The 13010-nt window shown below is 48.9% G+C and overlaps 1 protein-coding gene across 1 annotated transcript; it reads right to left on the bottom strand.

The window, feature by feature from the left end:
* Nucleotides 1–9535: 9535 nt before the first annotated feature.
* ADIPOQ (adiponectin, C1Q and collagen domain containing) lies at nt 9536–10548 on the bottom strand. The gene is made up of 2 exons (XM_009880771.1): nt 10338–10548; nt 9536–10062 (listed from the first exon to the last, which is right to left on the bottom strand). The coding sequence occupies exons 1-2, from the start codon at nt 10546–10548 to the stop codon at nt 9536–9538; spliced, it is 738 nt and encodes a 245-aa protein (XP_009879073.1).
* Nucleotides 10549–13010: the final 2462 nt, after the last annotated feature.

The raw sequence follows: 13010 nt of genomic DNA, 5'->3' as shown, positions 1-13010 counted from the left end.
ACAATAAAAACAGTAGGACTAGGTGTCTTCTCTGTTTCGTCATGTAGTGTATGTTAAATCAGCATTCTGACATTTACTCTGCTTACTGTCTGATATTACAACGTGTCCCTGAAGGAATGGTCTTGCTGAGGCAGTCTCCTTTTTCTTTTCAGGGCTCGCTTTGTTTAGAGGCAGGGCTTTCAAGCTTTCAGTGTTGAAATCAATGTAAACATTTTGACTGAGTGATAGCAACTGCATCTGGAGTGTTTCTAGCTTTGGTGCTGTGCTTTCTCCAAACTAGATTCTGAGAAATGAGCTGCTGCCAGTAAATGGAGGCTGCAGTCTGGGTAGATGCAAAAGATGAAATAGATTTAAGAAGCAACCCTTGCCTCATCTGCTCTTTCAGCTACTTTCTTTTGCTGGTGCCCAGATTCCTCAAGATGGTCACCTTGGTTTTGGAATACTTCCTTATCCTTGTTTTAAGTAGGCTTCTCCTTTGCTTTTCATTTGCCTGCCTTGTTTGATCACAGCAGCAGGAGTATATTCTATGATACATATCCATCTTTAATAGTTGACCTTCAGTATGAAAGATGTTGTAGTCCCTTCCAACCTTTTTCGAGATGTTCAAAACCTCAGTGAAGGTTTGAAGGTGCTAATGGTGAGTACTTCTCATTTTGTAATGTCATCTTGCTTGATCAAAACATGGAACCTGTCTTCATAAAACCAGCTAGAGGGCAAACAATGCTCATGGGTCCAGCACAGCATAAAACTCGACAGTTTTCATCCTGGGTAGGATATAGCTACCCGTTCAAGGTAGGTAAAGCTAACTCCTTTTTGGGAAGCTTTCCAAAATCTCAATGTTTCGTGTTAAAACGCAGAATAAATAGTTCTGCTGGCACCTGGGAGGTATGGTATGCCTGCCTGTAGGGAAGCCACTTGCTCCGTGCTGTGTAAAAGTGTTTGGGCTAGTAAAGTTACATGAAGAAAGCTGCTCGATTTCATGAACTGCCTTGGTGCGCAGCTGATGCCGCTCTGGCTGTAGCTGCTGTGAGTACTGTGTGGTTCTTTGCTGTTACTTCCCAGGTGCTAAGGTTGCACTTAAATCCCATAACCGCTATGGGTTTGTTCTTGGGATGAAGTGAAATGAAAGTTCTTCAGAGTTGGAATGGGGTGGTACCGAGGGTACCTGCGTTGTGTAGCTGTCTGGAGTATAAAGCTCTCTCTTCTGCAGTGAGACTGGGTGAGGAGCGTGTATACAGCTTCCCCTTTCTAAAGAGGGCTGTCAATGTGTAAGAACATTCATCAGGCACTGTAATTTGTTTGGGTCCCTTTTGGGACAGTATTAATATGGAAAGGCTAATCTGAAGAACAAAATGCCCTTCAGCTTTGAATTTTTTCTGTGTTACCATTTGTCAAGCCTTTCAGTATAATTAGTCTGCAGGCAATCAGCCTATTGTCAGGAAATAATCACAAGATGTCAGAATCTCTAATAAAAATTGATTTAAAGGGCATTTGCCTGCGTTGGCCATTTCATTTACTGAGCTTTGATTCCTGTACCTTTTGGGGGGATTGACACCACTCATAATAGGTGTTCCTGGGTGAAAGAATGAGCCTGTTCGAGCAGCGTTTTGCACACATTTAGGCTGATGTATATTACTTGATAAGCTGCTGGGTACTGACCACTATTCCACTGTCCAAATAAAGCCGCCGGTCTGAACAGATTTATAGAGGTACTGAGGCTAGTGCCATGAGTTGTCCTGCTGACTTCAGTGGGAGAGCTGGCAATGTATAAAGCTGACCACCTGCCCGAGCCTTGGCAGGATGAGGTCCCAAGGGGTAAACCCCTTTAGGAAGGGGTGCAGCCAGTTGCGCAGCACAGGTGAAAAGGAATAGCTTCAAAACGCTTAAATGCCAGCCTGTTCCCTTCCATACTCTCACAAGGCTGATTCTGTGTTTGCAGGAAACAGCTAGCTGTCACTGTATATTCTTAGGAATTAAGAATGTGCAGTCTCGTTTGAGCTGCAAATAATCAGGTCGTTGTGCGGGGGAGAAAGTTACCATGCTAAAGGAAGCTGGCTGTCATCTGTGCATAATAATTCTGCTGTGCCTTTTCCGGGCTGGCTACCAGGTTAGCAGGAGAATCCAGTGCTCCGCTGCTCTTCATGTGAGCCAGAAGAGGCAAGCTCAGACCTACTGTGGTAGCAGTGGGTTTTCTTCGATTCTCTTGGGTTTTGTTTTTTTCCCCGTAGTTAACTTCCAGGGAATTAAAATAAAATGTTTTCCTTTCAATATTTTACTTAAATAATTGAAGTGGAAGGTATTTTTCTCTCAATAAAGACGGAATTGATTTAGATGAATAAATCTTGTTCTTCCTGCCTCCCCGGGGTGTTGGGAAGCTGGCAGGCATCTTTCTGCTCTCAATGTGCAGTTGTTGAGCACAGGAAAACATGCTGGGCAGATGACAGTGCAGCCCTGTTCCCCGCGAGTCCCTCTGTCACCGATGGGGCTGGAATGCGAGTGTCACATCAAGGCTTTTGGGAAAGCACTAGCACAATGCAAGTCAGGCCCTGGCAGCAGGGATGGCTTTGAGGACAAGGAGTTGCATCCATGTTTTTACTTCCAGGTTATCTTTTTCAGTTTCCAAACCTTTTGTTTGGTCTTTGCCAAGCTGGAGAGTCAGAGTGCCAATCTGAATTATAACCTTTTTCTTAAGCAGGGGGAGGGAGGAGCAGAGTCTTCTAAAGCTTTTAACGTTGGTAAATAGGGCCTTCTCGGTCAATACTTTTTCTCATTTATGGAAAAGTCAGTTTGCATGTGGCAAAACTTTGCCTGAGGACACTTGCAGAGGTGACCCCTGTCTTCGGACAGTGACTCTCCAAGCTTGCCGAGGGATGTACTGCTGTGGTCTTTTGGTCTCCTACTGCTTTGAAGGAGCTTCTGCATCGCTGCGATACAGGTACTGTAGGGTGGGAATCCTTCTTTTGTGTTTTACCTTGTCGGGGATGACCAATCCACCTTGGCTTTCAAACACTTCCCAAAACACGTTACAAGACTAGAATGGCTTCCCTAGAAATGCTTGTCAAGGCAGGGGAGAAGCCGTGCTGTCCTGGCTCTTTCGGGCAGAGCACGGTGGTGGAGGGAGCTGTGTGTGAAGGGGTGTGTTGGTGCACACCCCCTGTCATTCCCCGCCTGACTCTCGGGGATTTCAAGTGGGATCTCCTGCTCTGCCTCCCTCCCTGATGCTTCTCCATAAAGCTCTCCCAGCTTTATGGGAGGGATCCCACAGTTTTACTTGTGGGTGGGAATCCTCTGATAAGCCACAGAGGAAGTAATAGATGTTGACATTTAATGTTTCCACTTAATTGGAAATAAACCTTTCCTTCCCCTTGGAGTGGCCAGAGAGTAACAAACTGCACTTGCATGTAAGGATGTCACACAACTGTCCTCCCAAGAGCAACGGTGTGATGCTGGACTGGTCTGGGATGGATCTAAGGATGAGCTGAGGATGGGTTTGCTGATTTACAATCCTGTGGCAGACTGAGTCGCTTCATCGTGTACCAAATTCCAGTACTAATGTCATTTGACAAGGCTGGCAGCCTTGCTCCCAGCCTGAGCATGCTCAGGATTGGTGTCCTCCAGAGTATTTCAGAGAGTAAACTTAAAAGCTGATGGCATTTCCTGCATGGAAGTGCCATTGCCTGATTAGCTCACTGTAGGGCTTTATCCTAATCCCTCTGCCTTCTTCCATGCCGAAAAGCCTCTAGCAAGTTTATACTTCACAAATAATTACGATACAAGCCTTGCAAGCAATTTATCTCTTTCTTGTAGCTCTTCATGGTTTAGTGCAGCTGCTATTTGTATTCCAATTAATTACTGGCACAAGTGATTACATGGGGTTGAAGCACAATTAAGTCCAACCTCTAATTGTGTTTAAAAGGGGCCGCGGATGCTTTCACAGATGGTTTCCCTGTTGGATGGGACTGGACAGTCTCTCCAGCTGTAGCCACATTATTTCTCCCTAACTATTAGTGCAGTGACTTAAATCTGTCATTGGGGGGTGTTCTTGCTTTCTGCCATCAATAGAGCGTGCTGCCTTCCTGCTTTCTTTCTCTGAGCAGCGATACAGGGAGGGAAGAGTCAGACACAGCGGACAAGATCAAAGGAGCCAAGTGCTCTCTTTATAACCTGCCCTAATTAAAAAGCAGCACATAAGATCTCGTTCTCGGTGTCCTCATCATATTGGTTGCTATCTAATAGGAGCTGCTGGTGATGTTTATGCCCAGAGGCATCACGTTCACGTGCTTGCAGCAGTACATTAATTTCTAAAGGGAAAACCAGCCATTTAAACCTCTGCAGCTGGAGTGGCAGCAGTGAGACCTAACTTTGTACCTGGCATCTATTGTCAGGGTTGGTTTAAAAAAAAAAAACAAACCCAAAGCATTTAGATTTGTTGGAGAGCAGGTGATTCTGTGCCCTTTTAGCATGCCGGTGTCGTTCTTGGCTCCTTTGTTACAAGACAATCATGTTCAAATCAAGCGCTGTGTGATCCTGGGGAGCCAGCCCAGGCCTTGGGTATTTTGGGCCGGTTTTCCCATCCCCTGGGATTATGAAGCATGGAGGGGGAATAAAACCACAGCAACTCAGTAATGGAAGAAGGCTGGATTCATTAGGAACTCCCCTGAGCTCATTCCCCAGGACCTCCTTGCCCTCCCAAGCCCTATTTGCAGCTCTCCCCTAAAAGCAGCATGGGGCCAGTGTGGTGTCCTGCAGCTCCCTGCCCTTGGGCTACCGTGGTCAAACCTGGGTGTGTGCCCCTGCCATGGTGGAGCCGGGAGGTGGAGGTTTGATATCCATACCATGTGCAGGGATTCGGGTGGTTCCTGGGCTATAAGGACTTGCCCGGGGCTCGCAGCCTGGTAGGGTGGTTGCTGGCCGTGCTCAGCTGCTGCTCCTGAAGCTCCTCAGCCCGGTTTTGGCTGGTTGAGACCCCATGTGCAGACACCGGCAGAGCTGGGCAGCCTCAGGAGGCCATGATGGTGCTAAGGGCAGCTTCAGGGCTGGACCCTGGCTGCAGCGGGGTGTTTGCTGAGGTGGGGGGGTTCTTTGCCTGCCCTGCGGCTGTGCTTGCTTTGCTGACAGGGTGAGCCGCTCTTGGGAGCGTTTGCCCCAGGGGAGAGCTGGGAGTGGGCTGATTGCTGCTCCTGGGGGTGCGAAGCAGCTTTTTGGGTGGATGGTGGCTTAACCTGGGACTGGTGCCTGCTACAGAGGTAAGTGCGTGTGTGCCTCTAGATGAGCTCTGTAGAGCAGGAATCCTACACAGATTTGAGGTGAAAAACTTCAAAGCCAGTCCAGCTCTCTAAAGGGAGGGTTTGGGTCCCTATTTCCATTGCAGCAGGGGCTTGCCCCGTTCACAGCCTGCTGCCTGGACTAACTGGGGGGGCTGGTCTGTTGTTTGCTGTTTTTTGAGGTGCCTGGTGCGGACAAGCACAGGGTGACACAGGTACCCTGCATGGAGCATCCTTGTCGGAGCACTGGGAGGAAGGTGATCTCTGTGCTCACATCACTGAGTGTGAATATCCTAGTGAAGCTGTATTTTGGTATTTATGACAGTGACAAGAGGGGAAAGCCAGTACAAAGAAAGCCTTAGTGGTTTTCTTTAAAACTTCCCAAGTGCTTTGTCTTACTGTGTTTATAGGGGTTTCTTTCTCGATAAAACAGGCAGCACAGAAAGGGTGTGCTATTGGCAAGCAGGAAATCTCTGCTTGATCAGGATTTTAGCCTGGGATTCAAAGCTGGAGGTTTAACCCTCTAAAGCGTGTTTGAAAGTGTCCTGTAAAAGACAGAAGTCCCCACCGTTGTTTGGGCTGAGGGGAGGCTTGCGCTGGAGCTGCTTTGCTGTTCTCCTGTCCTCTCTCAGCCCTGCCCTGGGTTGCTGCAGGGGCAAACACTCTGCCAGGCAGATCCCGCCTGGCCCAGGCTGCCCTCTATGCATCCTCACCGCTCACCGAGGCAGCGGTGCTTCTGCTCATCTCAGCCTATATTTTACATATCACTTGCTATGGTTGTGTTTGGAGCGCTGGGCAGGGTTTGGGAGAGGTTGCTTCCTCGATGTGTTTACACGAGAGACCTGGTCCAAGTTGAAGATGTCACACGCCAGTGGGAGGAACTGAGGTGAGGTCCCCATGCCAGCCCCCGAGGTGGGAGAGCATGGGGCAGCTCGACAGCACAGCGACTGAGGATCAGCTGGGGCGCTTTCAAGGGGAGCCACGTTCCTGGTTTTCTGTTACCTATTTTTGGTGAAACTAATGTGCCCCTCAGCAAGCAGCCTGACTCCTGCCCTGGCAGCGGGGTGTCAGCCCTGCAGCTCCCCGGGCTGGAGCCAGAGCCCCCAAACCCTTCCAGTGCTGAACCCCTGCTTGATGCTGCAGGGGAGCAGAGCACCTCGTGACCCTGGTTTGGGTGTTCCCACGCAGCGTGCAAGGAGGCAGGCACCTGCGCGTGACGGGGAGTTTGGGAAAGCCACTTACAGGGTGACAAAGAGGCTACGTGTTTAGTGATTAAATAAGATAAAAGACCTTTTGTACTAATATACAGCATTCTTGTGGAGCTTTGTTATCTTTTGGTCTGCGATAACGTGAATGTGTATATATATATAAGACATATTCTGCTCATATATGAATATAGCAGTGACCGCAGTAGTAGGTGACGCTTCTCTTGCTGGACACATGGCCTCAAGCACACCCACCCTGACAGCTGGGACAGGGGAAGACCCAGGACCAAAAACCAGAGCCAGGCTTTGAAACAGGGACTTTCAGGCTGGGTCCTTGCTATGGGTCTTGTTCTGGTCCTTCATGTAGCCCTCTGCCATACTGCTGCCATAGTGGCCAGGAGGTTGACCAGGAGTCCACGGTGACCCTGGGCCTCTCCTGTGGTGCTGGTCATCTGCCACAAGGTCTGATGGCACCTGCAGGCATCCCAAATGGGGTGAATAACACTGTGGGACAATGCAGAGGGCTAGCGACCACGTGGGGTTCAAGGAGACTTTCCTGTAAGGGCCAGTATGGCACAAGTCTCTAATATATGCCACATTTCTCGCACTACAGCCATGGTGAACTGAGGTAGGAGATGCTATTGGCCTGGGTGGAACTCATATCAGTATGGGTCACGCTGGTGACGGGGCCATTGCAGGGGCTGGTGAGATACCCTGGGCTCTGCCCTGGCCTAAAGCACACGGCATCAGATGTGCGCAGCGGTGTGAAAAGCCACGTCTAAGCCTCTGAGTCCTGGTATATGGGCTAAAACTGTAAGCATATTTGCTCCTGCTGCGTGGCAGCGAGGAAAGGAATAATTTAGTTTGGTTGCCTCTTGGGAACTAGTCTTTAAATTAGTATTTCCTCCTAGTGTTTATCCCAAAGATGCCTCTTAGCACTTCAGTTGTTTCAATTTTCCCTGCCTTCAGTAAATCCATCTGAAAATATTTGAAAAAAATACTGCAAAAGCTCTGACTTGCTCCTTTCATTTTAAGCCTCTTATGCCATTTGATCCAGCAACTGCTGCATTTTTAAATCTCCTTTTGTTTATGGATTACTTTTTTGAGTTTGTGTGTTTCAGGTTTTTTTCTTTTCCCCGTTCCCTTACCATTAACTAGCACAATAGTGTTTTTCCCAGCTCTCTGAATCAAATTGAGCATCAGTTTAGCCCTTGCTGAATCTAGTATGCTTGAAGCCTCTTGGGCCAGTGGCCAGCCCTCTGGCTGGCTGGTCAGAGAGGATTCAGGCAAAGTGGTTTTGGGGAAACAGTCTGGAAAACAGATTTTCTGTTATCCAAAGAGGAGGCAATATGGTGTGAGGCGGTGAGATGCTGAAGCCTTCATGAAAGCTAGAGGGTTGGGAGTTTTTTGGGGAAAGCAAAAGGGGGGTGTTCCTGTGTGTGCCAGCCCAGGGTGCCCCTGCCTTGCTGGAAAAAAATTACAAATAATTTCCTGGGCTGCCCAGTGAGGGTAGGAGTATGTCCCTTTCTTCAAACCTTTCCCAACGACGCATACAAAAAATGCAGGAGCATTCTCACTGGAAGAGTTTTTTATTGTTGTTATTATTTGTAATGCAGTAATTCACTGGGGTGTAGAAAAGGCTGCTGGTGGAAGTGATTTCAGTTGAAGCTCTTAATGCTATTTTTTGCTTGTAATAACGCATTAGCTCTTATCTGTGTTAGCTTGTTCTGAAGCTTAATGGGAGTCATCTTTGAATGTATCTGAGAAGCCATCAAATCCTCTTTTAGCTAAAAGTCAAGTGAGCTCCTTGGAGAGCAGTTTGATGGGATTGCTACTAATCTCAGCCTTAATACTCTTCCCTCATTCAGCCAACCTTGTTGAGACCTGGGGCAGGTCCTGGAGGTGTTCATCACAGGAGCCCACTCAGCATGGGAGGTTGCAGCAGCTGGTGTGCCAACCAGTGCTAATGGCACGTTTCTGGTGTGGAAAAGAAGAAACACGGTTGCTAGCTCTCCACTTCTGCACTTGGGACCTAGTCAGAGGGGAAGTGGCCCAGGCCCCTGCCAGCTTGCAAGTGGAAACTAAGATGCTGCTCATTTGCCCAATGCTCATGGTCTCTGGCTGAACAAGTACTTGGGCCATTGCTTCTAGTACCAGGTGAGTGATTTGGGAAGGGACCCCTCCACCCTGAGTTCCTCTCTGCCGAGGAGTCTTGAGGGACCTTATGTTGCTGGTCAGACACGGTGCTTGCAGGGGAGCTGCTGGTGTTTCCGAATGTCACAACAGTGTGGCCAACACATCTGTGACCACCTCAGAATCCCCAAAGCCACGCGGTCAACAGGCTGCTTACGTTGTGCAGCCTCACTGATGTTCATAAGACTTTTCAGATAAATCAAAAGAGAAGATCCCTGCCCTAACTGAGCGTGCTGTCTATATTAGAGATAACAATAGGGGATAAACATAAAAGGAAAACCAGAGGAATACAATTAATGAAAGTTAATAATCTGAATATATTCAAAGATCTGGGCTAAAGAAGGGAGACAACAAACCATGGGTGGAAGTCAAAGAACCTAATAAGACAGAGAGTTACAATGGAAAAAAGAGTCATCTGTTCCAGAGATGGCTTTTCTGAATAGTTTTCTCCCTCTTAACTCAAATTTTAAAACACACACCCTGGTTTTAAATAAATTTAGGTGGCTAAGGAAGACAAATTCACAATGTAATATTTAAATATAACCAATTTTTCACTTATCAGTTTCAAATGTAATTAAAGGTTAGCCCATCTTGAGGGTTACTCTTTCATGATGTGGCAGGAGTGATATTTGACTTTGGGCCTAGATTTCCACAAGGAGAGCAAGGGCAGAGGTAGGAGTGAGCTCTTGGTTCTACAGAAGTCACTTGTGTATAACCTCACTGATTTTGCAGGAGATAGGGTCCACCCTTGGCAATCGTTGCCCCCCATGAAAGGCCGTTTTCTGCTAAATACAGTATAGCTATAGTGCCAGTGCCCCAGGACACTGTCTAGGGTTAAGCCACCTCATCCTCTCCTGTGTAGCACCCCCTGCTTTAATGGACATCCGTGTCTGGGTACAGGAGGAAGCCCATGAAAGTGGAATCATTGATGTTGTCGGCATAGACGCCGTTGTTGTCCCCCTCCCCGTACACCTGAAGCCAGACCTCATCCCCAGAGCTGAGGTGCAGCAAGACGGAGCCGCTTGCTTGGTCAACGTTGTTCTTCTGGAACTGATCGTAGGTGAAGATCACAGCCTTGTCCTTCTTGTAGAGGCTGACCTTGACATCCGTCAGGTAGACTGTCAGATGGTAGGCGAAGTAGTATGTGCCGGGGATGCTGCAGAGGAACTTGCCGGTGCTGGCGTCGTAGTGGCTCTGCTCGTTGTAGAAGATCTTGCTGAAGCGGATGGGGACGTTAGGGTGGGGGGCTCGCTCCTTCAGCCCCACGCTGAAGGCGGAGCGGTAGACGAAAGCACCTTCACCCTTCTCCCCCTTCTGTCCTGGATATCCGGGAAATCCTCTTGGCCCTTCCCGCCCTGGGGTTCCTATTTCGCCTTGGTCGCCTCTGGGGCCTTCCACACCTGGAGGACAGAGTGGGGACAGGGAGTTGTTTGCACTGTGCTGGCAGCTGCTACCCACTGGCCCGAAACGCAGAAGGGGCTGTGGCATGAAGATCTGCTTGGCAGCATGAAGTGAGGGGTGTCCCTGAGGAAAGGCTGGATGACCGCAACACCCCCCGTGAGCTGAGACAGCGAGTGGAAAGCCCGCTCACCCCCCGGCTGTGTGCATTGCTGCCAAGAGCAGTGTGTCTGAAAAAACATGATTAATTGGAAAAATAACCCTGCTCCTCACCAACCTTGCTCTCCTTTCTCTCCTTTTAGTCCGTCTTTTCCATCTTTTCCATCCCGGCCGGGGAGCCCGTTGTGGCCAGGGTAGCCAGGCGCTCCTCCCATCCAGTTGGCACATGGTGTTTTGGGGTCAGGCTGGACATCCTGGGCAGCCACCTCTGTGCAATGGGGGGCCACCAGCAGCAGCGAGCAAAGGAGGAAGCCTGCTGAGCCCCTCATCGTCAGTTCCTGCTGTGGACAATGGCTTTGTTAGCTTTGAAGGTTAATAGGGGAAAAAACCCAAAAACGCAACCATGAAGAAACCCCCACCCTTGAATAATGAGAGGCACAGAAGACTGAAGTTTGGATCAACATATCCAAAGGAAAGCAATTCTGCTCACCCCAAGGGCCCCTCTGCATCCAGCGTGATGCTGGCGTGTGCTCCATGAGCCAAATGGAGATAGGGCTCCTGGGAACAGCGTGGACCTCAGCCCGGGAGCATATCCAGTGCGGAGAGGAGCAAATGCCAGAGTTATTCTCCCGGCGCTCGCAGGCTCTTTGCACGGGCACAGATGTAGCTCTGGACCGAGCGTGGCAAATGCCAGGGTATCCGTGGCCGATCTCTTTGCAAAGCTCTGCTCAATTAGCCACAATATGCTCTAAGTTCTGCCCGACCGAGTGAGCAGCTGAGCGAAAGTACAGGGCCAGCAGAGCCTGTCTCAAAGCCTCAGAAGACTCTAAGGTGAGCAAGTGGTTTAGGGCAGTGGGTACAGCCCACTAACCTGGGTCTGTCTAACGTGAACAGAAACTACAGCCAGGCTTTCCATCTCCTCTGAGCATAATTTCATATGAAGTAATGATAATGGGTTTTTTCCACCCAAATTACAGTTTTGGATTATGGGAAGTTGCGCAGTGTTTAGGCACCGTAGGGTCGTATTTTTCTTTAATCTCGTTGCCTTGCTAGTCAGAGCAATTAGTGCGGCTCCCTAGAACCAGGTCGGTGGTGACACCCTACGGCCAGCCTGGGGCTTTGTTCCCATGCTGCCAGAAGTCAGTAGGACCTCGGTGGGCTTTGGGTCAGGCTTTTAGGAAGCAGATATTTTAAAAAGACTACTGTTGTGTGATACTGGTCCCTGGGAAGAGATTATACGCTGGAACAATAAAGGTATCCTGTTATGAGGATTGTAAGTGGAATAATAGGCAATAAAAAGTGAATAACAGCATGGCCATCAGAGTCCCCGAGCTCTGTAATTTCCAAGAAAAATAATACTTCAGAGCACTTCCTTTGCAGGGTTGATTTTCCTAGGCAAGCTATTTAAATGTCACATTTTAAATAATGCCTTATTAGCTCTCGCATAATTGCTTCAAAGGAAGCTGAGTAACAAAGAGGTTACCACGATTCCAGTTTCTGCAGGATATTGGGGGAAGCATCGAAGAAAACTTCAAAGCTCTGCTTAATGACTTTGGTGAGTAGTACCGAACAGATAAAATCAGGGAACTCCTAACACCGTGCCTGCCCTGCCGGGCTCCAGCAGCTGCGATGACTGGCACCCTGCGAGGGGGATGGGGCGCTGGTGTGGAGGCAATTTTGGGGCTGAGGGTGCCATGGGGTCCAGCGCTCACAGCCTGAACCTCGGGCAGTGTTCCTGTGTCTCTGCCCTCTGGGAAGCGAAATGGCCCTTTGCAACGCGGCGGGTAGCGATCGTTCGTGAACCACAGGGGCACCAGTGAAACAGGTGTCTCTAAATCCTACAAGTGGCTTGGACTAGCAAGCGAGGGTGTGCATATTTGGGCACACCGCGAGATGGCCGTTAGCCATGCCTCAGTGGACTGCACTATGCGGAAGGGGCCCTGTCGTGTGTCGTCCCGTCCCCCTGGTCCCCTCTGGCTTGGCTGCATGTACGCACCCCTCCAAAATCAGCACAGGCTGTCTGTGGGCATCTAACCGCATGAAGACACACTAGTGTTCCATAAATGTCTGTCTCAACATTGCATTTCTTGAGCTGTGTTTTGGTGATTTTTGTTGGGGCTAGTTCTGCTTTCTCATGTGCTGCTCAGAACTCAAATATAATTAAAATTGTAGTGAGGGGAGGTCAATAGGCAGCCCCAGAGGCAGGGATTCATCTGGTGCGAAATAAACCCCTCCTTTAAGGCCAAAAGTGGTGCAAATCTGAGTCATCCCAAAGCAGCTTTCCTGGCAGGCGCCCGTCCGGTGTGCTCTGAAGGGCTCGAAGCGATGCCCGTCCCGCAGCATCCCCGGGTGGCTCTTCGCTGTGGATACGTTACACAGTCTAGTTTCTCCTTTCTAGTAAGAAAAGGGTTGTGATATGCAAATAGAAAACTCCTTCTGTTGCTGCAGTTTGACTCAACCACAAGAGGTTTTCTTGTTTGAGAGACAAAGCAGTTCTCGGGCATAGGTATGGCATACAAAAAGAAAGTTTTAAGCTACATCTGCTAGCTCTGAGTTTAACCTCTGGTTTAGGTATGATAGCTCTTTACTATATCTTCCCTGTTTCTTTTTGTCTTTCCATCTGATGCTCAGCAGTGTAACATGAAATAATCTGTTATATTTGAATGTCAGTTGTACCTTTCAGACAAGGAATAGCTGAGCCAAGTGCCCTCAGTGGCTTTCAGTTAATACAGTAGCTGCCCAGGGAATAAAAGCTCACATGCATTATAAAAGCTTGCTCATTCATCAGCAG

The sequence above is a fragment of the Charadrius vociferus genome, unplaced genomic scaffold (assembly GCF_000708025.1).
Source record: "Charadrius vociferus isolate BGI_N301 unplaced genomic scaffold, ASM70802v2 scaffold643, whole genome shotgun sequence".
NCBI lineage: Eukaryota > Metazoa > Chordata > Aves > Charadriiformes > Charadriidae > Charadrius > Charadrius vociferus.
Note: the sequence above shows the minus strand (reverse complement) of the source record. Positions and strands in the feature narration are given on the sequence as shown.

Excerpts from the sequence above, each read along its gene's own strand:
- ADIPOQ (XM_009880771.1), bottom strand. The coding sequence starts at position 10,548 with ATGAGGGGCTCAGCAGGCTTCCTCCTTTGCTCGCTGCTGCTGGTGGCC. Across the intron at positions 10,063-10,337 it reads AGGAGAGAAAGGAGAGCAAG|GTGTGGAAGGCCCCAGAGGC; the intron begins GTTGGTGAGGAG and ends TCTGTCCTCCAG.